At 47.9% G+C, this 26,760-nt stretch overlaps 1 protein-coding gene and 1 long non-coding RNA gene across 3 annotated transcripts in view; one reads left to right on the plus strand and one right to left on the minus strand.

The window, feature by feature from the left end:
- ALOX5 (arachidonate 5-lipoxygenase) overlaps positions 1 to 23,419 on the minus strand; it is a 50,256-nt gene extending 26,837 nt beyond the window's left edge. The window contains exons 1-4 of one of the 2 annotated variants that reach the window (XM_040485764.1): positions 23,191 to 23,419; positions 17,535 to 17,733; positions 12,607 to 12,688; positions 2,134 to 2,256 (exon numbers count right to left, since the gene is read on the minus strand). In XM_040485764.1, the coding sequence (XP_040341698.1) occupies positions 2,134 to 2,256; positions 12,607 to 12,688; positions 17,535 to 17,733; positions 23,191 to 23,340 (554 nt within the window). In that variant the 5' untranslated portion in view covers positions 23,341 to 23,419. Of the gene's footprint in view, positions 1 to 2,133; positions 2,257 to 2,574; positions 2,683 to 12,606; positions 12,689 to 17,534; positions 17,734 to 23,190 lie in introns of those variants that run through there. The other variant, XM_040485765.1, reaches the window with a different exon arrangement.
- LOC121036945 (uncharacterized) lies at positions 17,714 to 21,608 on the plus strand. Its single transcript, XR_005793541.1, has 2 exons — positions 17,714 to 17,831; positions 21,056 to 21,608. It is a non-coding gene; the product is annotated as an uncharacterized LOC121036945 (long non-coding RNA).
- Positions 23,420 to 26,760: the final 3,341 nt, after the last annotated feature.

Raw genomic sequence — 26,760 nt, forward strand, 5'->3', positions numbered from 1 at the left:
GAGAGAGAGAGAGAGAGAGAGAGAGAGAGAGAGAGAGAGAGAGAGAGAGAGAGAGAGAGAGAGAGAGTGTGTGTGTGTGTGTGTGTGTGTGAAGTGAGGGCCCATGAGGTGGTAACAAAGGCCCCTGAGGGGTCAGAGGCCAGTGGGGTCAGACTCCCATTTTGACAGAGTTTACTGAGCACCTCTTCTGTGGCAGCTGCTGTGCTAGGCTCCGGAGGTACAAAGATGACAATTAATTCCAGGAACACTGAGCAGACATAAGAAAGGCACAGCCTGGCCTTCACTCCACCGTCCATCCACCCACTCACCATCTATCCATCCACCCTCCAGGTATTTCTCCACCAACTGTCCACCCTCCTGCCCTCCTTCCATCCTCCCTCCCTCCACCCTCCCTCCCTTCCTCTTTCCATCCACCCCTCCACCCACCATCCATCCATCCATCCATCCACCCACCATCACTCCGCCATCCATCCCTTCACCATCACTAAGTACAGGTGGGATGATTCCCCAAAGCAGTATCTTCTCCTCTGACCTCTCTGCCTCTCCATCCTTATCATTTTCTCTTCAAACTGCCCCTCTCAGAAGGGGTTTCTGTCCTGCTTGCACCATCCTGGTCAGGGCTCTGCCCTACCAAAGCCACCTGCCTTTGGGGATCCCTGGGTGGGAAATCAGATGTTTAATTGCCCTGATGTTTCCAGGGAACCAGATGTTGGATACTACTGTACTACTAGTCCAGATGTTGGGTTTTAATTTTTCTCCCCAGTTGGTCCCAACTGTAGCAGGGGAAAAAAATCCCCAGCTTTGGACCCAAAGAGATCTGAATGCAAATTCGGGTTTTGCTGATTTCTGCCTGAATGACCTTAGGCAAATTCCTTGACCTGGATCCAGGTTATTTACCTGGAAGCGTTCAAGAACAGTATCTACCTCCCAGCGTGGCTGTGAAAGTGAAAACAGATGATTCTAGTAGAAAATGCCCACACCTAAGAGCCCGGCCCTCGGCAGAGGCTTGCTAAGTGTTAGACCCCTACCACTTGTTCCCTCTCAGGCAGCCTGAGGGACACCAGTGCAAACGGCCTTGCTAATGTGAGGGGGTTCCCTACAGAGGCTGATTATGAGGCTGTGTGTGTGTGTGTGTGTGTGTGTGTGTGTGTGTGTGTGTGTAGAGCGCTTCCAAAATGTCCAGAGGAAGAAGACTTTGGCACAGGCCTGAGTGTGGTCTCTTGTGCTTACCTTTCAGAAGTCTGACCAGAAGACGCCCTTCTCAAGGGGAGCAGCTGGGCACTGAGCAAATGTCACCCCAGGATATGCCTACCTGAGGCCAGGGCCCCGTCCTGGGAGACTCTCTTCCTGGCTGTGGGGCTGGCCTGGCACCAAGAAGTGCTGAAGCTCCACAGGGCATTCTATGGCTCCATCAGGTGGCAGAACCACGGATGGAGAGTTTTCTAGATTTGTATGCTTGCGGGAACTCCCCAGAGTGTCAAAGTACAACTTCAAAGGCTCCTCCACTAGCCCTGGGACGGGGCTGGGGCTCCCTGTTTTTAACAAGCACCCAAGGAGTCTCAGGGTTTGGCACACTTTAAAAGCCCTGCCGTTATTCAACTGCAAAGAAGGAGCACAGAACTTGGATCTCTGCCATTTATTAGCAGGGGCCACTGGGCAAGGTATGTGACTTCCTTATTCCTCAGATTCTTCAACTGCAGAGGGAGGATAATCATGCCTACCTCAAGGGGTTGTTGTGACAGACAACCCGGGGGGATGGGTGTCAGCGATCAGCACAGGCGTGGTGGCCATTACTACCGCAGAGCCCTTCTATCCAGGGGACAGCGTGGACCCTCTCCAACCCCGAATCGGCTATAGGGGGATGAGATATGGGTGGGGTGGGCACTCCAAGTAAAGACCTCTACCTTGGGCTGACAACAGAGCTATGTTTGGTGTCTGGAGCCATCCAGGTTATAACTTTGTTTAGATACAGGCTACCCTGCGGTTGCACATCGGATACAATCAAGTGATTTGGGAAGACCAGCTGAGCTGCTCCCCAGCCCAGAGCTCCCACAAGGAAAGGACTGAGGGTTCCATCCGTGGCCCTGGCCCCTGGAGGGACTGCCCAGCATCCTTAGGTTCTTGGAAACTCACGCTTTGGAGTAGTTCAGAACGAAGTCCACACCCTTCTCACTATCAAACTGGATGTCTCGGGGTAGATCCTTGTGGTATTTGGCATCGATACTCAAGGGGAAGCCAGGGTTCCACTCCATCCATCTGAGCATGAATAAAAAGAAGAAAACTGTGTAAAATGCCTGGCCTTTGGGCTGGCCCCTCAGCCTAAAGCCTGCCCCTGCGGTCTGAGGATGTGCCCTCCGTCAGGCCGAGACGTTATAGCTGAGTGTGCATCCGTGACGTACTGGGACCCCTCCTGGGGTCCGGCAGTAGCCTGCTTTGCTGTGCCCTGAGCTTCACAGCAGGAGGTGTGAGGTCCCCTGAACCTGAGACGGGGCTCACAGCAGAGGAGTGGCGAGTGAAGTAGGTGTACGCCACTGCGTAAAAGGAAGCTGAAAAGGAAGCATCAGAAGACCTCACGGATTTGACGGGACATTCAACTGCCTGTCTCCCTCGGCACAGAGTTGCCTTGCCGGTCACCGGAGGTAGAAAGGGTTGAGGCCGCTCCACTTCCAGGCTGAACTGAACAGCCAGTGTCCCACCAGCTCGGTCAACGTGCCCCTGGACTGTGTGTGGTGGCTGGGGAAAGGGGACAGTGGGCACGCCTTCCAAGTAAGGTGTCCAGGGCAGCACGGTGATTGGACTTCGGACACAGACTGCCGCCAGTGGCAGGTTTAGTGACTGTTAAAATCAAAATAGCTCCCCCCCCAAGACAGGCCATGCACTGTATCCAGCCCACATTTTCAGATACCGGTGTCCTTGAAACTTATCCTGCAGCATTGGGCACTTACATTTTGTTTTTTAAATTTTGCTGTTTTTTTTTCTTACGGCAAAACCAAAACTAACCCAAAGTGTCTGTTCCTTTAGGGCAGGGAAAACGGTCTCGTATTTATTTAAAAATCAAAACTTACATTCTGGGTTAACAGCTTTTCACTTGTATTCCTAACTCTCCTTTTCTGAAACCTTTCTCACAACAGGCACTGAGAGTTGAGGTCATGAAAAAGTCTGGAGCCCCTTTAATATCATCTTGTGCTATTACTGTCCCAAAAATCCCCATGGTTTTTCATGCTGTCCTGTTGGCCAGGTAAGACTCCCATTGGGACCACAAGAGGCGAACAGGAGCTAGGTATGGTCGCCCGGAGCAAATGCATTTTGAAAAACATTTTCTGTTGCATGGCACTGTCATTTATCACTGTTGGTTTACTTACAGTATTCCATTTTCCTGGGCTTTAAGAAAATCTTCTCTATTTGTTGTTTGTATTAACACCAACGCTGATAAAATGTAGACAAGTGTACAACGTCAACTAATCTACTGATTTTTCCCCCTTTGTTTTAGAAAATAATTGATTTTCTTGGAACCTCCTGCCCCACTGCTGTCCCCCCCCCACCTCCTGAAGGTGGCAGCACTAATGGATGGACGCGCCCACCTTCCGTGGTCTGCAGACTACCGCCTCTCCGTGCGTGGAGACTGTGCGGTTTGCCAGCTCTCTAGCAGACGCCTGTGTCCCTTTTCCAGTGCAGGCCACTGCTACCTGAGACAGCTGACAGGCTGACCTGCACAGGGGCCAAAGATCTTCGTGCCCGTAGATAAACAGGCAAAGAAAAAAAATCACACTCCACAGGGAGTTGAACACGCCAGGCAGAGGAAATGAAGATGCAAAAAAGACATTTAATTTCTTAAAAAAAAGAAGTGTTAAAGAGATACAGTAGAATGTAAAAAGATTTTCTTTTTTTTTCCTTTTTTTAAAGTAGACCCCATGCCCAACGTGGGTCTTGAACTCACAACCCTGAGATCAAGAGTCAGATGCTCTACGGACTGAGCCAGCCGGGTGCCCCTAAAAAGACCTTCTGCAGCCACAAAACATGATTTCTGAATTGAAACTTCAACAGAGAAATGGGAAAAGAGAAGAGTCACTGTGAGATCTAATTTGTTTCCTGCACAAAATGTATTCATTAAGGAAGTAATTACTGAGCACCTGTCATGTGCCAGGCACTGCTCTGTACAAAATGGAAGAAAACATAACACAAACACAGAGCAAAAACACAAAGAAACGGAAGCCATGATGGGGATTACGGAGGGCACTTGTTGTGATGAGCACCAGGTGTTTTATGGAAGTGATGAATACTGTATACCTAAAACAAACATGACACTGTATGTTAACTAACTGGAATTAAAATAAAAACTTAAAAAGAAAAGAAAACACAAGAGACATGAAAGGCAAACCTAGAAGATTTAATATGCAGAGACTAAGAAGTCCAAAAGGAGAGAGAAGAATATAGAGAGAAGTGAAAATCAAGAAATAAGAGACAAACTTTCTTAAGTTGAAAAGACCTCAATTTTCTAAGTAAGTCCTAGGTAGAAAGAAAGGGGAAAAGGGCATGTATAGATACAAACTTATTAAATGTTAAAATGTCAAAGAGAGAGAAGACTGTGGGGGTAGGGGGAGAAAGAGGGAGGGAAACAGAGAAAGTAGGGAGGGGGAGAGGGAAGGAGGGAGGGGATGGAAGGGAGAAGGGAAGGAAAAAGAAGTGTGGGGAGAGAGGGGAGGGAGGGGAGAGGGAGGGGGAGAGAGAAGGGAGGGAAGGGGAAAGGGGAGGGAGGGAGAGGGGGAGGTGGAGAGGAGAAGAAGGAGGAGGGGGAGGGAGGGGGAGAGGAGAAGGAGGAGGAGGGGGAGGGGGGAGAGGAGAAGTAGAGAAGGGAGGAAGGAGGGGGAGAGGGGAGGGCGGAAGAGGGGGGAGAGGGAGAGGAGGAAGGAGGCACACAGAGACCAAACAACTTTAACAGGATGGAGTAAGTGGGAGTAGAGCTCAGAAACTGGCTTCAGAGCCCATGCACATCCCACCAGGCTGTGCCAGCTCTGTGTGCTATGGGCATCATCCCTGAGCAGTAGGAAGGAGTGTGTTATGTAATAAGTGACACCAGGATGTTTGACCCCCTACTTCACATCATGTACAAAAATACATGTCAGGTGAGTTAAAAGCCTAATGTTAAAAAACTAAATTGTAAAAGTTAGACAAAAATATAGGTATATTTATGTAACACTGGGGTGGGGAGGGCCTTGTTACATAAAGCAGGAAACCCAAAAGTTATAAAGGAAAACCACTACATATAGTTAAAATAAAGAACTAAAATCTGCGACACAAGCAACAGTAGACAAATGACATATACCATACTCATAACGAAAAAGTGCTATCCGAACACACAAAGGGCTCCTTTAGATGAATAATAACGAGGACACAGAAAAATGAAGCATATAAATAGACAATTCAAAGAAGAGGCAATGCACAGAGGCTTAACTCACCAGTGGTCAGGGGAATGCAGATTAAAACAACCATGGGGTCCAATTCAGGGGTTTTTAGATTGTCAAAAATATAAAAGATTGACATGATCAGGCATGTCATATATATACATATACAACTGGAAAATTGCACCCAAAATTACTATAACATTGTGAGAAAGGATTTTTGTTAGTACTTTTAAAAATGAAACTGCTAATTTGACCCAGCAAGGTGAGTTCTGGAAATTAATCTGACAGTAATGAAATCACCAGGACATCAAGCTGCTTGTACAAGGTTGCCTCTTGCCACACTGTTGGTAATGCCAAACACACACACACACACACACACACATACACACGAAGCAAACAACAGGGGAATGGCTGAATTCACATACAGCGAGAAATATGTGGCAACGTAAGAATGAGGAAATCAATGAGATACTATTTCAGACACATCAGACCGACACCAATGAGAATGTCTTAAGATGCAAAGTGTGTCAATGATGTAGGGAAAGTGCAACCCTAAGAAACAGCTGCTAGGGGTGAAAACTGGCAGAACCCCTTTGGAATACCAGTGGCGATATCTAGAAAACTCACAGTGTGGTCTGCTATCCTGCAGGTCTACTTCTAAGAATATTCCCTAGAGAAATTCTTCCATAAGAGCACCAGGAGACAGATGAGAGAGCTCACTCTGGTGTGGCTTGTGACAGCCAGACATTAAAGACGGTCTACATGTCCATCAGCAGGAGAGTGGGTGAGCCTGGTGGTTTGTTCGTGCAATGGTGTGCTATACAGGAGCTAAGTGAATGGATGACACCTGTCTGTGTCAACCGGCTGCCCTTCAAAACAGAATGATGAGTGAAAAAAAGCAAGTCACAAAATGATCAAACACTGTAGGTTACAAACCACTACTCTATCCACTGCTGTGTGTGCGTGCACACCAGCCAGGTGCATACGGTCACAGTGAGAATGGGGTCAGGGCGTTATGACCTGCATGGGCTTCTCCACTTCCCTGCCAGGCTGACTGAGGGACGAAGGCCAGCTGGGCTTGCAGCTCCCTGACAGATTGGAGACTATTCTTACTTTACTTCCAACTCTCATCTGGAAGCTCGAGAGTTCGTGTGAAAGAGGAACTCCTAGATTATGCAGACGGTGCAAAGTTCAGTGCTTCCTGAACGGAAGCAGAGGAGGGCGTCTGAAGAGGGCAGATGAGTGGAAGGAGGAAGAAACAATGATGATTAGATCTAAGAAGAGGGATAACTATTTCACTGGAAAAGCCCTTGGCCCCATCTCCCTAGACCCTGTCAAAGCCCTGTCCCTGTGAAACAAACACACCACTGAATCCACTGCTCCCTAATAAAGGGGTACTTCCCAAAGGGTGCTCCACAGAGTACTTGTTCTGTGAGATGTTAAGAATTGTACGTCCAACTCTCTTGGGAAACACTGGGTGGGAGAAAAAAATTAACCACAGTCCACTACCACAGAACTTCTCAGAATTCTCACTGCTTATGTGCATCGGGAACCTCCAGGAGGAGGAGGTGATGAACAGTTTCCCAAACTTGTCTCACCACGGGAAGAAAGTTATGGGGCCGCTGCTCCAGGGCACACTTTGGAAAATACTGCGTTAAGACAACATGCCTGCAAGACTAATTTATCAGCCATTAACATCTTAGTCTGAATGACAGTGGAACTGATAAAACTTCCTGTCCACTCTCCTAACAGGACACAAACTAGCCTGATTCTCTGAAAGCTGTTTAATGTCACTGCAAACTAGGATTCCTTCTTTCCACAAGGCTAAACGCACATGGGATGCTCACTGTAGGGGCTCTGACACAGGTGGCTGAAGTGGGGAGGAAAGCTGATGAAGGAGCTCAGAAATAACAATGTTTTAAGATGGGAATGGTGGTGCAGAGCTTTCAGACAACGCCTTATGCACTGCACCAAACACAAAAGTCCCAGAACGCATCACATGGTGTCTGAGCCCAGAGGCTCACACACGAAAGTTTTAAAATAAACCACAAATTCATAAATCTTTAACATTACTCAAGTATAATCAGATTACCCTCCTTCACCTGATATAAAGACATAAAAATTTTATTTTAAAATTTTATTATGAAATCAAACATATAAACACATGTATGTATGTGTGGATATGTATATGTATGCACACACATGGAGAAAAATGCACAAAACATCTGTATAACCAACATCCAGATCAAGAATCAGAACGTTACCAGTATCCCCACACCGCACCTGCTTTCCCGCTTAGCCTCCCCTGATCACCGTCCTCCCTTTTATGAGAATCATTTCCTTGCTGTTGTCTATTGTCCCACTGCTATGTAACTGTCCCTAAACAACAGACTTCCAAACTCTATGGATTGGTCAGACACGGTGTGCCTCACTTCTGGTATCCAACACTGTACTTGTGAGGTTTGCCTATGTTGCTCTGCATAGCAGCAGGTCATTGACTGCCCTTCTTTTGCTTTATTGGATTAAAAAAGCCTGACATACTGCATACTCTTTGTAGGAAGTTACACCATAGAGACATACGTGGAAAGCTGTCATGGTCATCACTCCCCAAGAGCCTCGCCATAGCCCAGGTAACCATGCTGACTGGTTAGCATGAGTCCATCCATTCTTCTGCCTTGGAAGGAGTCACAGACTCAAGGTCTACAAAGGCCAAAGTAGGACCTGAAAGATGCCTTGACACAGACAGCGGACAGGTATTGGACTGAGGAAACCTGGGCCCTGTTTACTCAGAACTCCACAGCGACCATAAAACAAATTTATAGGCTGGATATAGCCCACTGACCACTGGTTTCCAGATGAGCGCTCTAGATCATGTGTTATGTCCCAAAACAGCTATATTGAGTTGTAATTTACATACAATAAAATTTACCCCTTAAAAGTATCCGATGAAGTTTTTTAGTGTACTTACAGAATTGTGCAGGCTTCACCAAAGTCTAATTTGGGGATATTTTCACCCCAAAAAGAAACCTTGTGCCCGTTAATAGTCACTGTCCGTGTCCATCCCCAACTTCCAGTCCTGGGCAACCAACAGTTTACTAATCTGTGTCCACAGACTTGCCTGTTCCAGACATTTCATAAAATAGAATCATATAGTATGTGGTGTTTTGTAAATGACTTTCCTGTTTAGCATAATATTTTTGAGGTTCATCCATGGTTTAGTATGTATCCGTAGTTCATTCTTTTTAATGCCAAATAACATTCCATTATATGAATATACCACATTTTGTTTATCCATTCATCAGGTAATGGAATTTATGTTGTTTCCACCTTTGGGCTATTATAAGTGATGTTGCTATGAATATTTATATAAAGCTTGTGTGTGTGTGTGTGTGTGTGTGTGTGTGTGTGTGTGTAGAAACCTATTTTCATTACTCTTGTGTAGCCACCATGCACAATAAGAAAAAAGGGATAGAACTGCTAGTAGGAAGTCTGTTCAAGATTTGAGAAGCTGTGGGGCACCTGGGTGGCTCATTTGGCTGAACATCTGACTCTTGATTTTGGCTCAGGTCATGATCCCAGGGTCGTGGGATCGAGTGCCATGTCGGGCTCTATGCTGAGTGAGAAGCCTGCTTAAGATTCTTTCCCTCTCCCTTTGCCCCACTTCCCTGACTTCCCCCTCTCTCTCTAAAAAAAAAAAAAAAAAAATTTAAAAAAGGTTTGAGAAACTGCTAACCTGTTTTTCAAGGTGGCTGTACCATTTTATATTCTACCAAAAATGTTTCGGGGTGCCTGGGTGGCGCAGTTGGTTGGGCGTCCGACTTCAGCCAGGTCACGATCTCGCGGTCCGTGAGTTCGAGCCCCGCGTCGGGCTCTGGGCTGATGGCTCGGAGACTGGAGCCTGTTTCCGATTCTGTGTCTCCCTCTCTCTCTGCCCCTCCCCCGTTCATGCTCTGTCTCTCTCTGTCCCCCCCCAAAAAAAAAATGTTTCATGGCTCCAGTTTCTCTTTTTGATTCTAGTCATCCTAGCGGGTGTGACATGCTATCTCACTGTGATTTTGATTTGCACTTTCCTGATGATTAATGATGTTGAGCATCCTTTCAAATGCTTGTTGGCCATATATTTTCTCTGGAGAAGTGCTTATTCATTTTTTTATGGCCAAAATAGTTTCCATGTATAGACATACCGCATTTTATTTACAGATTCATCAGTTAATGGGCATCTGGGTTGTATTCACCTTTGGTTCTTACGGATAATGTAAATATTCATATACAAGTTTGTGTGCGGACATATATTTTAGTTTTCTTAGGCATATGCCTAGATGTGGAACTGCTGGATTATCTAGTAACTCTTGATTTAACAACTTGAGTAACTACTAGACTGTTTTCCAAAGCAGCTGCATATTTTACATTCCTACCAGGAGTGTATGAAGGTTCTGATTTCTCCACATCCTCACAACTCTTGTTATTATCTGACTTTCATAGTAAATGTGAAGTGGTAATGATTTGCATTTCCCTAATGAATAATGATGTCAAGCATCTTTTCATGGACTTATCGATCATGTATATATCTTCCTTGGAAAAATGTCTATTCAGATCCTTCTCTATTTTTAAATTGGATTATTTGTCTTTATTATTGATTTGTGAGAGCTCTTTATATATTCTGGATACAAGTCCCTTATCAGATCCATGATTTACAAATATTTCATCCCATTCTGTGAGTTGTCTTTTCACTTTCTTGATGGTATCCTTCGAAGCACAAAGGTTAAAATTTGATAACATGAGCTTATCTATTTCTCCTTCGTTGTTTAAGCTTTTGTTGTCATATCTAAAAATACTTTGCCAATGCAAGGCCATGAAAGTTTACCCCTGTCCTTTTCAATGTTTTAGTTTTAGCTCTTACGTTTAAGTATTTGATCCACTTTAAGTTAATTTTTGTATGTGGGGTAAGGGTCCAATTTCATTCTTTTGCATGTGGCTAGTCAGTTGTCCCAACACCATTTGTTGAAAAGACTATTCTTTCTCCATTGAATTGTCTTGCTGCCTCTGTTGAAAATTAACTGACCATAAATGCAAGGGCTAACTTCTGGACTCTCAATTCTATTTAATTTCTGTATATATCTAACCTTATGCCAATACCACAATTGTTTTAATTACCACAGCAGTGTAGTAATTTTGATATTGCAAGTGTGAGTTCCCCAAGTTTTTTTTTTCAAGATTATTTTGACTATTATGGGTTCCTTGCATTTCCTTATGATTTTTAGGATCATCTTGTCAATTTCTGCAAAAAAAGTTAGCTGAGACTTTGATAGGGATTGTGTTAAATATGCACACTGCTTTGGGGAGTACTGCTATTTTTATAATACTAAGTCCTCTGGTCCATGAATGTAAGATGTCTTTCACCTTATTTAGGCCTTCTTTAATTACTTTCAATAATGTTTTGTAGTTTTCATTGTGTAAGTCTTAGACTTCTTTTGCTAAGTTTATTCATAAATACTTTATTCCTTTTGATGTTACTGCACATGGAACTGTTTTGTTATCTTTATTTTCAGATTGATTATTAGCATACAGAAACACAACTGAATTGTGTATATTGATTTTTTATCCTGCAACCTTGCCGGGTTATCAGTTCCAATATTTTTTTTTTGGTGAACGTCTTAGGATTTTCTACATACGAAATCATTTCATCTGTGAATGGCAGTGGTTTTACTTATCGCTCTTTAACGTGGGTGCCCTTTCTCCCCTCTTGCCTAATTGCCCTGGCCAGAATATCCTGTACAATGTCACACAGAAGTGGCAAAAGCTGACGTCCTTATCTTGTTCCTGGATTTTAGGAGGAAAGCATGTAGTCATTTCCCATTAAGAATAATATGAACCGGGGACACCTACCCAGCTCCACTGACTGAGTGGAGCTTCTGACTTCAGTTCAGGTCACAACCTCACAGTTCGTGAGTTCAAGCCCCACGTTGGGCTCTGTGCTGATACCTCAGAGCCTGGAGCCTGTTGTGGATTCTGTGCCTCCCTTTCTCTCTGCCCCTCCCCCCACTCGCACTCTGTCTCTCTGTCTCTCAAAAATAAATAAACGTTAAAAAAATGATATTAATTGTAAGGTTTTTTATAGGTGCCCTTTACCAGGTTGAGAAATTTCTGTTTAATTCCTATTTTTTTTTTTAGCGTTATTCAATCATGAAAGAATGCTGGATTTTGTCAAATGCACTCTTATATGTCTTTTGAGATGCTCATGTGTTTCTTTGTTCTTTACTGATATGGTGCATTACATTAATTGATTTTTGGATATTAAACCAACCTTGCACACTTGGGATAAATCCTATATTGTATCATATCTTTCACACGCTGTTGCATCCAGTTTGCTAGCATTTTGTTGAAAATGCTTACATCTATATCCATAAGAGACATTGGTGTATAGTTTTCTTATGATGTCTTTGTCTGATTTTGGTATAACACCGATCTCATTCAATGCACTGGGATGTGTTCCCTCCTCTTGCATTTTCTGGAAGAGCTTATGCAGGATTGGTACTAATTCTTTAAGCGTTTGGTAGAATTAATCAGTGAGGTCATCTGGGCCTAGGATTTTCTTTGTGGGAAGTTTCAAAATTACTGATTCGACCTTTTGGCTTGTGATTGTTCTATTCAAATTATTTATTCTTAAGTCAGTTTTGGTCATTCCTCTCTTTCTAGGACTTCTCCATTTCACTCAAGTTATCTAATTTGTTGGTATACAACTGTCCGTAGTATTCCCTTTTATACATTTTAATTTGTGTGAGGTGGGTACTGATGCTCCCTCTCTCCTACTTTAAAAAATTTGAGTTCTCTCACTCTTTTTTTCTTGGTCTGTTAGCTAAAGATTTGCCAATTTTTTGGAGATTATTTATCACTTTTATAATAGAATTATTACCAGAAGACATAAAAAGTGAGGGGGTAATCACTACAATAGGAGGTGAAAGAACATTAATGTAAATCCAAGCTTTTGCTGCCCCATTCCCCCTAGATGCTGATATGGTTTCCCCACAGTTTTCTCCATAATGCACTTTACCATCTCTGCCTGGACAGTGGAGGTCAAGTGGGTCTTGGGGATCGAGGAGCACTACAGGGCACTGGTGGCCTGGCCATTGCTTACCAGCAGTGGTCAGCCATACGCTGTGGGCAGAGTTCATTCAGGGCTGTCTGGTCTGACGTCATAACTCACCGATACTGTTTTTGTCGTGTTTCCAGCTCTTTACGTCTGTGCTGCTTGAGAATGTGAATTTGGTCATCGCAGGCCAACTTTGCTGTGAGGAGAGGACAGGTGTGAGAAGAGCCACAGGAAGAACGGTAACAACGTCCAACATTCAGGTTTCCCTCACACACCTGCCCATGCATCATCTTTATATGCATCATCTCATTTAAGCCTCTGAACACTTCCCCAGTTCATGTGTAGGAAACTGGGGCTTAGGGAGGTTGAATAGCTTTGCCTTTGAACTTTGCCCAAGGTCACACACCGAATGAGTGGATTTTCAGCACAAGACTCATGTCCATGCTCTTAGCCTATTATAAAAGACAAATCCAGTGTCCCCTCTTACTGCCTGCTCATTCAGCAAGCTGGGGGCCCTGCACCTTGGAGCTCTGAGAATCATGTCCACATACATGAGCCAGGCTTGGTGGTCATCAGGATTTATGGGGGCTGGACAATGATTCTCTTGGAAGGTACAGTGTATGGAGCAAGTTGCCTTAGCTTCCCCACATGTAAAATGGGTATGATAATGCCAATGTCAGGGTTATGGTAGGGATTTAGTGAGCACTTCACACAATGCTTGAAACCCAGTAAGTGGGAACAATGACTAACATTATTGTCCTTACAATCATGATGGACCTAGGCTTCCTCTTCCTCCCCCTAAGCCCAGATTCAAAGGTCTCTTGTCTCTCATCTCAGGAGTGGGGCAAGTGGCTAAAGTCAAGGTCAAGCTGCTCAGGGCCTTTAGAGCAGGAGAAGCCAGCTCATGACTACCCTTTATACTGTTATTTAGGGTAAAGCCAGTGAACACAGTGGGAGCCCAGACTAGCAACATTCCAGAGCATCTCCTACCAAGATTCCAGAGCATCTCCTATAATAGTGCTTCTCCAGCTCTCTGTGGGTTTAAAAATTTCCGTTTAATCACAGACTGATATTTCTGTAAACTACAATAAAACTTAACTACTAGAAAAGAAATAAAAAACAAACCAAGGACATTCAAAGCATAAACCCTGTTTTTATTATAAGATGCAACGGTCACAGAATAATTCTTGCAAGTTGCTATAAAAGTTTGTAAATGCCTACTCTCAGTCTTGGTACCCACCTCTTTACAGACCAACAGCTAACAGTTCCTAGCCCACACTCAGAGCACCTTCTGGCTGAGGAAGCTCCAGTCCAGGGCTTGGAACTGGGGCCCAGAGAGGAAGATCAATGGGGCACCTCTTTGTTCTCCAGTGGGGATGTTAAGCCATCCAGCGGGGGCAGGGTTAAGGCCACTGAAGGCAAGATGAATATTAACTGACAACAGCTGCCATTGGCTGTAGGGGACACTGTTGTAGGCACTCGACATTCATCATCTCTAATCCACCTCGAAGAATTAGCTTATTTCTCAGGCACCTGGCTCTGAGGCATTGAGTCTTCAATTTCAGTGGTATGAAGAAGTCAGAACGTGTGGAACTGCACATACCAAGTCTCAAAAGCTGTCAGCTCCATTTCTCCTGGTCCTGAGGGTGCCGGACATCTACCCCAGTGACTGATGGAACTTTTGGGAACACAGCAGATGACAAAGCCTAGACTGAATGCCCCAGAGTTCTGGAGAGGGGGGTAGATTCCAAAAGACTGACGTGAGTGCCTTAATGAAGCTGTCTTTTCACATAGGTGCTCTCGATCCCTGGGACCACAGTGACAGCCCTCTGACATTTATGTTCACCCCAGGTGCAGTGGTGGAGCATTAGATTGCAGAGGTTACCATGTCGCTCATGGGCAGGGTCCCCTCATTTCCGGATTGTCCAAAGGATTGGTCATTGTGCCATGGGGTGGATTAAAGATGGCCATAAATTCTTTGACATTCTTTCCATTGAGAGGTGGGATCTATGTCCCCTTTGAGTTTGGATGGGCTCTGTGACTGCTTGGACCAACAGAATAAGGTAGAAGCTACCCCCTGACAGTTTCCAGGCCCAAACATGAAGAGACCGGCAGCTTCCACTTTCTGTCTCTTGGAATACTCGCTCTTAGAAGCCAGCCACCGCATAAGAAGTGCAACTACCCTGTGAGGCCCAAGCCGTGAGAAGCCCAACTCCATGGAGAAGGCTTCCAGAATGAGCTTCCAGGTGGAGAGAGAGGCCATGGAGCCCTGAGGTGCTAGACATGTGAGAGAGGAACCATCCTCGAAGGGAGCCTTCTAGCCCATTGTCCTCAGTTGATGCTTCGTGGCTCACGGACAACCCACCCAGCTGAACCTTTCCCAAATTTCCATCCCATGATGAAAAAATGAAATGGCTGTTTAAATCCACAAAGATTGTTACAGAGGAACTGATAAGCGAAACATGCTGGATGGGCAGCTTCCATGTGCCCCTTCAGAATCTACCCTTCACCGCATCCTGTCCCTGAAGGTCCCTGATCTTGTCCTCAATTTGAATGAATTGCATCAATGGGCTTTGTGTTGGGTTCAGCCACTGGGAGCCCTGACCAGAGAGTGGAGAGTGAGGAGCACTGGAGAGTGAGGAGAGGACATTTATTCCCCAGGTCCTCTTGTAGTGTCTCCCTGCTGTCTGCATCTCTACTAGGGGCCACAGCTACTCCCAAGGGAGCTCTGTCTCTAGGACACTCCCCATCTGGATTATTCTGGCATTCTTCCCCTCCCCTCACCCCAGCAGGACTGGCAGTGCTAATGGTCTACACCTTTCTTTCTTTGTTTTTTCTTGTGATGAGAACTTTTAAATTTTTATTTTCACTCCACTAAACAGTGTAACATTAGTTTCAGGTGTACAATGTAGTGATTCAACACTTCCACACATTACCCCATGCTCATCACAGCAAGTGCATTCCTTAATCCCCATCACCTATCTCACCCATCCCCCCCATCTCCCCTGATGAGAACTTTTAAGATCTGTCCTCTTAGCAATTTTCAAATATACAGTATGGTATTATCAACTATAGTCACCACCTAGGAAGTCTTAATACAATCAATTTTTAAATAATTCATCCCAAACCCATAAATTCTAAATATTAAAAAAAAAATTCAGTGTATATTTTTTGAAGGCTTCCCAGTTTGTGGTAATTTGTTATGGCAGTCCTAGAGACTAATACACAGAGTAAACCAAGTTTGGCCTACACCTTTCTTTTTTTATGTTTATTTCTTTATTTTGAGAGAGAGAGGGAGAGAGAGAGAGAGAGCAGGAGCAGGGGAGGGGGAGAGAGAGAGAATTCCAAGCAGGCTCCGTGCTGTCAGCAGAGAGCCTGATGTGGGGCTTGAACCCACAAATTGTGACATCATGACCTGAGCTGAAGTCAAGAGCCAGATGCTTAACCGACTGAGCCACCCAGGCCTCCTAGCCTATACTTTTCTAAACATCCTCATTTGAATGTGCCATATGTTTTTTGCTAGAAAGGGATGTGGGGTCTGTGAGGAGAAGGACTGCACAACCAAGACCCCTAGTGGGAGGGGCAGGGGAGAGACTTGGAGCTAGTGTTTTTCTGATACTAGAGAAAGAGAAGTGCCCTGTCCACAACTGTTCACATTCTGGCCACAAGACAGAGTGAATTTGGTGATTTTTTTTTTTTTCTGTGAGGTCAGGGAACAAAAATCTTTCTAGCTCCAATCATTCCATTCAGAAATATTTTTGGAAATTGGTTTCTTAAATTCCATGTCAGAAACAATGGGAGGGGGCGCCTGGGTGACTCAGTTGGTTGAGCGTCCGACTCTTGATTTTGGCTGAGGTCATGATCCCAGCGTGGTGGGATCGAGCCCTGTGTTGGTCTCCACACTGAGCATGGAGTCTGTTTAAAATTCTCTCTCCCCCTCTGCCCCTCTCCCCTGCTCACTCTCTCTCTGAAAGAAAGAAAGAAAGAAAGAAAGAAAGAGAAACAGAAAGAAAGAAAGAAAGAAAGAAAGAAAGAAAGAAAGGAAGAAAGAAAGAAAGAAAGGGATGTGTGTGGCCTGGCAGTTTAAGAACACTAGGTAGAGAACTTTTTCCTCCTCTGTCTTGATTTTCTTAGCTAAAAAATGGGGTTAATCATCACTTCCATTTTGCCTACCCTGCCGGACCTCTGTGAAGGGGAAGTCACTGCACCTGTGTTCCCCCTCACTTTTCTAGTGGTGCACAGCTTTGGAGACCTCTTGTTCTGGGTTTAAAGTGTGAACAAACTGAAGGGCCACAACATGAAGTCAGATAGAACTTTGCCGAGGCATGGATTTGACTCCCACACGCTGACAGGTTAGTGCACAACGGGGAGCCATTCGGAGGGACAGAGTGGCCTCAGCTGACTTCTGCCATCCGTTCCTCTCTCTGCTCCTCCACACCAGGCCAGCTGCCCGTCTCTTATGGGGAGTGGTCTCCCAAGGACGTGCCAGATTGGCACGTTCGAGGGTCTTGCTTAAGAGGGCCGACTTTAGGTACTTTTCTCTTTTTAGCAAAATGTGGGACTTTAGGTTTAACAACTGGTGACCATGACCACCAGGCCTGGCCATGGCCCCCTTGGCTGCCACTTGGGGCACGCCTGGTCAACCTCTTCCCTTCCCAGGCCCGTGCGTGTTGCCCTGGAACCTGTGCCCCACTGTGACCTCACAGAGAGGAGGACTGGAGAACTTACCTGGAGAGCGGCCCCTCTAGGGGGACGTCCCACAGGTATTTGTTACTGGGACTGTAGTTACCCTCTGACAAAAAGGGGGTCATAAGCTTGCCCCCGAAGGACTGTAGCCCAGAGGGAGGACACTGCTGAGCATGTGGCCGGGGGCCTCTCCCTGCACCTTCTTAGCACGGGGCTTATTAGCACCCTGAGGAAGGTCGCACCTCTGCAGGTACACGGAGGCACACAGCGGCGGTATCATTATTCCTACGAAAACAGTCCTTTGAGGAAGGAGTTCCTGGGAAGCTCAGGAAGTGGAAGGGGGCTGGGCCACTCACCGCGTCCATCTCTCAGGACAATCTCGCCCTCGCCGGTGATCCAGCGGTAGCAAGGGAACTCGATGTAATCCCCGCAGGGCGTCTTCAGCGTGATGTACTTCAGGTACCAGTCATCATGGAGCCAGTACTTGCGCTTCTCGATTTTGACCAGCTGGATGTCACCCAGTTCTTCATCCACTGTCACGTCGTAAGAATCCACCTGAGAGGATAAAAAAAAAAAAAAAGGTGAATGAGGTTGTCTGGGGTTCCTGAGCCTTTGTATCACCGGCCTAGATGTCTGCCGAATGCTTCCCCTCAGTAAGGCTCCGTGCTGCACCCGGGGAGACAGAGGCAAGTCCTGGGTTCTGCCCTTATGGAGATGGAGGTCTGGTGAGTAAGCGATGGGTGGCGCTGCTCAGAGAAGGACATTCTGTGATCTGCACGCGGCTCAGAGGAGACGGAGGCTCCAGGCAGGGGTGCCCTCTGCTGGGCCGTGCCGGGTGAGGGGCTTCTTCAGCTGCCCTGCTCATGATGAGGGCAGGGGGGCTGCTAGCCTTTCCACCCGACAGGGCTGCAGGGGGCACACTGGCCCTTGCACGAAGGGCAGCCCTCTGCAGCTCGCAAATAGCTTGCTGACGATTGCTACAGACCCTCCTAACGATGTCAGGACGAGGGCCGTCATGACTGTGTCACCGATGAAGAGACTGAGGCTTACTAAATCCCAGGTCAGCTATTCATTGTCAGAGATGGAATTCTATCCAGATCTTTCTGGCACAGCCACCCCACGTCTCTCTTGTTCTCCGGGGAGCAAATAACTGAGTGAAAATGGGGAGGCTCACTTGCCTAGATGAAGTTGCCTAGATGCACGCCATCCTAGGGCATCTGCGGGTCACTGGGCCACAGCGACTGGAGACTCCACTGTCCCCTCCCTCAGAGAAGCTGCTCCATCTCTTCCTCGGCTACCACCCCCAGCTGGACATCTCGCCCTCCGTCTGAGAATCACACGGTCCTGGAGAGGCTTCTTTGGCCCCGACTCCCTTCCTTTTTTATTCCAAGGTGCTGGGCTTGTCCCTCCCAAGAGAGTGTCCGCCTCAGGTGTTCATGACCCTCTTACTTTAGAATGGCCGTCCTCTCCCTGCTACCCCTGCCATCAATACCACAGACACTGTCAGTCCCCGCCAGTCCCTTGGAGCCACAGAAAAGCCACTTCCCTGGAGCAGCTGTCCGGGCCCAGGCCTCACCGCACGCTGACTTCCCTTTCCTTGGCCTGCAATGCCAGCAACAAAAATGCCTCACGGCCCTTCTTCCACCCTCAGGAATTCTCTCCTGGTTTTGAGCCAAGAGGTGTGAGCTCATGGGCTCAATTTCTTCCTCCCACATCTACTCCTGGCTACTCAATTTGCTGTGTGTAGTCAGGGATGGGCCTCAGTGAAGGAGCCCATGCTAGCTAACACCTGCTCACAGGCAGTGACCTCAGGAGTCCAGGAGGGAGGACCGGTTGGATCTGATGCATACAGCAGCCAGTTGCCTGTACCCTTGGAGAAAGGAGCCCCTCAGGCATCATGTCATTTGGATTTCTCAATGGTCCGGCAAGCTAGGCATTATCCCCCCCTTGCTGGGTGAAGAAACAGAGCTTCAGGGAGTAAAGCAATTTGCTGAGGCCCATGGTCAGTCACTTTGGAGCTAGAGTATGACCTCAAGACTGGGGCTGACTGAGCTTCCCTGTCACAAAGGCTGGCCTTGCCCTCTGCCCCACACTGCCCACTCCCAGTGTTTGGTGGAAATCTCTGTCTTGGCCCCAGGGGAGAGCTGAGGTCTCTGTCGATCTCCCTGGCAGGTGAGGCCTGGAGTGGGGGGTGGGCCCTATAGATGTCCAGTTGTGGGTCACTTAGTGCCCACTCTGCTTCTCCAAGTGGACACTGGGCCTCTTGTCCCACCAGAACCTTCCTGCTAGCCCACTCATGCCTCAGCTCAGGGGGGTCTCTATTCTCTCCCACCCCCAGAAGTCACCCCCAAAGAGCTGTGCCCTTCCTTTCCTCTCCTCGCAGCTCTTCAGATGACCCAGCCCCTAACTGGGACTCCTCGCCCACCCCTACACCCCGGGGCCTCCTGGCTTCTTCGCAGGCATTAGCACACTGCAATACGGACCTCAGGCAGGCCTGGGAGTCATTGCCCTCCGGGACCCCGCCTGTGGATTCTGTTCTCCCACAAGACACACTGTGCGGTAGAGGGGTTCTTTCACCTGCAGGACAGTGACTTCTGGCAGCACAGATGAGCTTGCACACCTCTTAGGGACCAAGATGTGCCATCTCAGCACAAAGGCCTGGCCCAAGCCACAGGGAACAGGGAGGAGGCTTCTGCTTTCTAACCACAAGCGTCTGGCATCTTTGGTAACCACAAGATGTGAGCTGCTCACTGTGCTCAGAGCCAAGAGGCTTGCTGAAAATATCCAACTTCCCATTCCTCTTAGGAAGTCCTCCTGGGGTTCCTCTGGCAGTTTGGTGGGAGGAGGGTGGAAATAGAGACACATGGGGTCACATGCAGGATGAACACCTTTCCCCTCCATTTACCTCACTATCACACGGAGAACTCTAGATTCTTCCATCAAGGGAAAAGTTCAAGGATTGGTGAAATCTGGCTTAGAAAGTACCTTGGGAGGCACCGACTCCAGGGCTTCCCAAACCTGCGGCCTGTAGAACACCCAATGCACCGCTTGAACCCTCTTCCTTTCTCTCCCTCTGTCATCAGGGTCACAGATACACAGATCACCCCAAAAGCCATGGAAGGGTTGCCCAGCACGGCCACTGTGCCTGCCCATCTCCTAGAATCTGGAGCCCGCCAGCACACGGCACTGAGCTGCTCGGTCCTGGGGAGCTGGCGGGCTGGTAGTCTGCACATGGCCTGCAATGGCACCTTCTAGCAGCAAGACCAGCCTCACCCTTCTGCTGTGCCACAAATGTAGTGGGAACTGCTTGTCTGATTTTCTTGGCGTCGCTGTGACTGGCAGTGACTGGCCAAGTGACTGGCAGGTGCTCTGGGATGGCGTGCATCTGTGCAGACTGACTTGCAAGTGAGCCTCCCATTTTCACTCAGATATTTGCTCCCCAGAGAACAAGAGAGACATGGAGGGGCAGCCAGTCTCTGGGCTGTTTGGGTCCATGGTCTGGGCTTTCCCAGGCAGGCAGTGGGGAGCCACTGAGGGTGTGACCATTTACGGGAGAACCTGCCCTTTGGAGAGGGCTTCAATTCCCAGTCCTGACCTGAATCGGTATGTAGAACTCTGATGAGAGTAACTGGGAATCTGCAACTCAATTTATTGACAACAAAATCAGTCTTCTCATTTGACTGAACTGTGCATAGAGGAGTGTGGGAGTTCACCTGCCAAAGACCTGGAAATGACTGAATCCACTGCCTTCGTGGTTGTTGTTGTTGTTATTGTTGTTAACCGTAATGATAGGAGCACTTTTCCAAGTAAAATGGGAAGGCCGATTCTTCTCAGCAAGTATTTTCTCTAAGGTTTCTTTTTTACCTTTACCCAATAGGGACAGCCTGTCCTTAAAGAGACACTAGCTGGAGAATGAGGAAGTAGCTCTGGACTGTGCAAGAAAGTGTGGAGTAACTTTGCATCAACAGGAACTTTCTCAAAAGTGGATTTTTTCAAAGAGACTTTAGGAGCCAGCAGATTCCCCTGTAGCACCGCAGCCCCTCCCAGCTCACCCTCTCTCACCCTGATGGAAACGGGACACACAAACCTCTCCTGAAATTTGCTTCTGGGACTCTCACTGAGGTGTTTAGTCATAGAGGCATTTGAATGAATTCCCAAGGTGACGATAATGAACAGAACAGTGCTTTCACCCCTCTTCCAATGACCCTGTTCTGGCCACACCACAGTGTCTCCTCCTGGGAGAAGACACATATGGGGTGCCCTGTGCGGCAGGGCTGTGTGTGCGTGTGTGTGTGTGTGTGTAGAAGACAATGGAGCCCACTGCGACCTGCCTATTAAGGGGGGGGGGGTGTAGTCTGTCCCCTGTCTTCCTCCCTGAGGTGTTAGGGGAATCCATGAACTAACGGAAATAAATGAAGGTGCTTCAGAAATGGCAGCTGTCATCTTTCCAAATGGATGTCTCATTAGTCCTCCTGTACCACTGTCCCCAGGGCCAGTTCCCTAACGGGGGAAACCAAACAATAGATGGTTGTTTTTATACTCAACACCTCACTTTTCCTGAAGGGAAATTGAACCAGGCTAACATGCTGAATTTAGCTAAGTGCCAAGTTGGCTTATACCAAGGTTCTGAGGCTCCTGGATAGGAATCACGCCCACTTTGAGTTTGGAGTTGGGAAAAGGAGTGGAATATTATTTACTTACTTTAGCCTCTACAGGCCTAAAACTGAACTCATCAATTTTATCCAAGAAGTATTTAGTTGAACCATGTGAAATTCCCAGTTTTGTTTATTCAAAATTGTCAACTATGAGCACTTTCATATGGTTCAACCTAATAACCAACTAAGTGGTGAAAAAGACAACTTTGTGAAGTCTGAATCTTTTTGGTCCGGTTCAGGAACTGGTGGGTGATGGAAGGGAACATTCCTTGGGTACCTACTTGCAGCAAGTTGGGACTGTCACAATAATCATACAGTGAACATTTCCCATGCACTTGGCAGTGGACTGGGAGAGTCACTAAATGCTCGGTAAGGACCATGACCTGCCATGCTCACGGAGAAAGCCACAGGGCTGCAGTTCATGCCCAGGTCAGTGTCAAGAGCTGGCTTCTAAATGGGGCCTTATATAGCACTTGGTACCACAGACACAAGGTACAGTACACAGGGCTCCCTTTGCTCCGTGGACTCCCACAGCTCCTCTCCCACAGAAGGGGAGAGGAGAAGCCCTCCTTCCTCTTCCTGCTCCACTGAGCTCTCACACGGGGTGGAAGTGTTCCCTAGTGTATACTATTTTGGGAGTCAGACGATCTCCAGGTTGCAAAAGTTCTCATGTTCCTTCCTTCTGATTTCCTGTGGGGACCTGTCCTGAGGATGTGAGCTACCCAGGTGTGAAGACAGCTGCTAGTATCACTCTGGGCCACCAGCTGGGCTTGGGTTCACCCAGATTCCTAGACCAGCCTGAAGTCATCCCTTCCATTTGACATTTGGGGAAACTGAGGCCCAGTGAGGGGGCAGAGTGAACTAGCAGTCAGATTCAACCCAGCCTCTGAACCCCCAGACCTGTGCTTTCTCACCACAGCTTGAGGCTGCTCCGAGGTGCCATCTGGGCGTCACAGCCGGGCAAGGACCCGCACGACTCTCCAACCCCACCCCACGATCTGTGGAAGGAGCCCTACGAAGTGGGGCACAAGTAATGCTGCCCACAGGACTTGCCCAGTTAGGGACCTCTCAGAGCCTCGGGGTACCTATTTGTGAAATGGAGAGCAGACCTTGCACCTTCTCCTGCTCCCAGGGGAGAAGCGCGGCGCCCTACAGACCTCACTGCAAAGCCTCCCACCCCGAACTTGGGTCCCAGCCGTCCCGACGGGGTCCTGGACACTCCCCAAGCCCGGGCCCTACCGCCCCAACGGGTCTCGGGCGCCCTCCCCCCCCCCCCGCCGCGGGGGGCGGCCCCCCCCCCCCCCGCCCCCGACGGGTCCAGAGTGTCCCCAGCCCGGTCCCAGCCGCGCTTCCTCACCGCGCCGCGCTCGAAGTCGTTGTAGAAGGGCTTGTCCAGCAGGTGCTTCTCGCTGCAGCCCGCGGAGCCCACGAGGCTGAGGTAGATGTAGTCGTCGGTGCCAGCGAACCACTGGCTGCCGGTGGCCACGGTGACCGTGTAGGAGGGCATGGCGGAGGGCCGCGAGAGCCAAGAGTCGGGGTACCGCGATCCACGCGCGTCGGCACCTCGCCGGGACCCGCGCAGCAGCCTCTTCCCCCGCCCGGCCCCGCCCCCCTGCATGCGCCGACCCCCCCCCTCCGGCCCCACCCCCACTCCGCCCCGCCCCTGACGCTCTGCGCCTGGGGACCCGCCGCGGACACGGTAGGGGTCGCGCATTCCTGCTTTCGCACCCAGTTGGTTTGGTGCCCGTTTTAGCAGTCTGGGGCCCCGGGCAACCTCAGCTGCCATCCCCTCACCCAGGCATCGGTGCATGCACTCACTCAGTCTCCTATTCCCTGTTTTCACCCTTCACCCTTCCTTCCTGCCTCAGCTTGCCTCCGCGCCAGGCTCCCGGAAGGCCCTAGGGTTGGGCTCCCGGGACCCCCAGAAGAGGAGACTTACAGTCCCTGCTCTCACCAAGTTCCCAGTGTGGCTCGGGCGATTACCCGTATTCCGTGGTTTCTTAGACCAGAGGTGCTCTGGGAATCTACACCGGGAAGCGGGACTCACCTGGGGAGTCAGGCAGGCTTCCTGGAGGAAGCCCCACCTGAGCTGATACTGAGAGTGGAATCTGGAACGCAGAGACTTCAGTCAGCTGTGGCTTCCTCCACGGTCTTGGCTGAATGTCACTCCGGGCAAGGTGCAGGTGGGCACCGAGGTGAGTCAGATGCCAGCCGCTCTCAGGCCCAGAGTTGTCCGTGTACAGTGGGAAGCAGGGCAGAGAGAGGGAGGCTAGGACAAGAAAACGCAAATCTGAACACCTGGGTGTTGTCTGGAGGAGGTCTTGGGAAGAGGTTTGGGGACCGGGAGGCTGGGGTATGGTGGGGAAGGAGTTAGGCTTGTTTGGAGATGGCTCATAGGTGTGGACCACTGACTGGGAGTCCTAGGGAGAAAGATGTGGACTCCACAGCAAGGATGTTCCAGGCGTGAGGGCCGGCACCTGGGGAGCGGGCTGCTGAGCGGAATAAATTGGTCGACTTTCTAACTGGCCGTGAGCAGAGGCCTGAAAGAGATGTGATTAGAAGGCTTTGTGTTCTCCAGGGAAGCTTCCCATAGGTGGTCAGCTTTCCTACTGCTGAGACCTGATCTTATAGGTCTTCTGCATTCGCCTGCACCTCCCCCACATCTCATTCCTGCCATCCTGTGCCCGCCCCCCCCCCCCCCCACGACCCCCGCTCCGCCAACTTCAGAACTGAACCTGCCCGTGCTACACATTCAGTAATGAGCTGAACCAGATTAAAATAGAAGTTCATTCCATGTGAGGTGGTGGGTGTGTCAAGTCCCCTGCTTTGTGCTTTCTGTCGGGGACGTGCAAAGAGGCAGGCTCCCCATTTCTGGGGACCCGGGCTCCACCTGGTGGCAAATCCTGCTTCCTCCTCTGCCTGGCAGGATCGCCACTCTGAGCAGAGGCAGGGTACCTGCCAGTCCACTTTCTACAGGAGGGCACATTTCAGTGGAACTGGCTCTATTCATGGAAAGGCACTGGAAGGATTCTCTGGGGAATCGAATAGTAGGACGTGAAAGAATGGGCGCAGCTGAGATGAGTAGATGGAAATAGCCCTGGGATAGAAGTGGGATCCAACCCCTGCCAGGCCAGAGACGGGCTCCAGCAAACCCTGGGCACGGTGGGAAGGATGGCCGTGGAATTGCACTTCAAATCTAAGAACAAAATGGCTGTTGTTTTTCTTTGAAAAGTACATACAGTATACTTCTTTCGGACAGAAGTAATATGTGGTAGAAATCAGAGAAAAGATTGATATAGAAACAAAATTCATAATGTGTGGAAAAAGTAGTAAATATTCATTACATTGCACATTTTTGCACCACCAGGACCACACCATTGTGTGTAATTAGTCATATTTGGATTTTCCTTAATATTACAGCATGTATTTTCCTATGTAATTGCACTTCTTAAATATTTTAATGACTGCATAATATTTAATTGTATACCACTATTTCTTTTCATTAGTCTGCTATTATTGAGCATTTAGGCTGATTTCCCTCGTTAATTGCTATAGTACATATTTGGTGCTTAAAACATTTTAAAAAGTTTTTCTTAAGATAGGGATTTAGAAATGGACCAAACTATATGAGCATTCTGAGACGTTTGTAACATGTTATGAAGCTACTTTCCTTCCCATGGACTAGAGAAATTGATACTCATGCCATTTACTGTCATGCAAAACATGGAATGGTGGTTTCATGGAAACTTTGCCATCGTGGGGTAGTTTCCAAAATATTCCTACATCTTGTCTTTACTGTCTCTGCCCCAGTTTAGGCTTTCAGCGTCTCCTACGCAGATTATAACAACGTGTAGCCTAACTGCCCCCTCCCTCCAATTCTCTAGCCAGAGTTATTTCCCTGTGGCATTACTGAGATGCAATTAGTATACTATACAATTTGGTCATTTAAATTTTTTTTGACGTTTATTCATTTTTGAGAGACAGAGACAGAGCATGAGCTGGGAAGGGGCAGAGAGAGAGAGGGAGACACAGGATCTGAAGCAGGCTCCAGACTCTGAGCTGTCAGCACAGAGCCTGATGCGGGGCCCGAACTCACAAACTGCGAGATCATGACCTGAGCCGAAGTCGGACGCTCAACCGACTGAGCCACCCGGGCGCCCCTACGATTTGCTTATTTAAAGTATACAATTTAATGGTGTTTAGTAATATCCAGGGAGTTGTGAGACCATCACTACAATCAATTTTAGGACATGTCTGTCACCTAATTAGCAGTCACTTCCCATTACCCCCCCTCATCTTTCCAGCCAGGGCAAAAACACTAATCTACTTTCTGTCCATAGATTTGCTTATTCCGGCATTTCATATGAATAGAATCATACAATGCACACCTTTTGTGACTGTTTTCGCTTAAAAGGAGCTGGTGTCCTCCTATTAATTGCTTACCGTAAAAACCTCCAATGTTCACAGCCATTCTTGTTGCAGCCTGCGTCAGTACTTTATTCCTTTTTATTGCCGAATAATCTTCCATTTTATGGATATGCCATATTGTGTTTATCCATTCATCAGATGATGGAAATTTGAGTTGTTTCCACTTTGGGCTATTGTGAATAGTGATGCTATGCATCGTGGATAAACTTTTTGTGTCGACATATCTTTTCATTTCTCTTGGGGAGATAACTCGGAGTAAAATTGGTGGATCATATGGTAACTTAATTTTGAGGAAATGCAGATTGCTTTCTAAAGTGGCTGCACCATCTACCATCTGTAACCATATTGCTTACTGATAAGCAGTCTGTAAGGTTTCATTTTCTCCACGTACTCTTCAACAGATTGTATTCTCTGAAGTGATATCTCACTGTGGTTTTTATTTGGACTTCCCTAATGGCTAATGATGTTGAGCAACACTTGTTGCCCATTTGTATGTCTC

Source organism: Herpailurus yagouaroundi, unplaced genomic scaffold (assembly GCF_014898765.1).
Source record: "Herpailurus yagouaroundi ecotype Mexico unplaced genomic scaffold, PumYag 163, whole genome shotgun sequence".
In the NCBI taxonomy this organism is placed as follows: domain Eukaryota; kingdom Metazoa; phylum Chordata; class Mammalia; order Carnivora; family Felidae; genus Herpailurus; species Herpailurus yagouaroundi.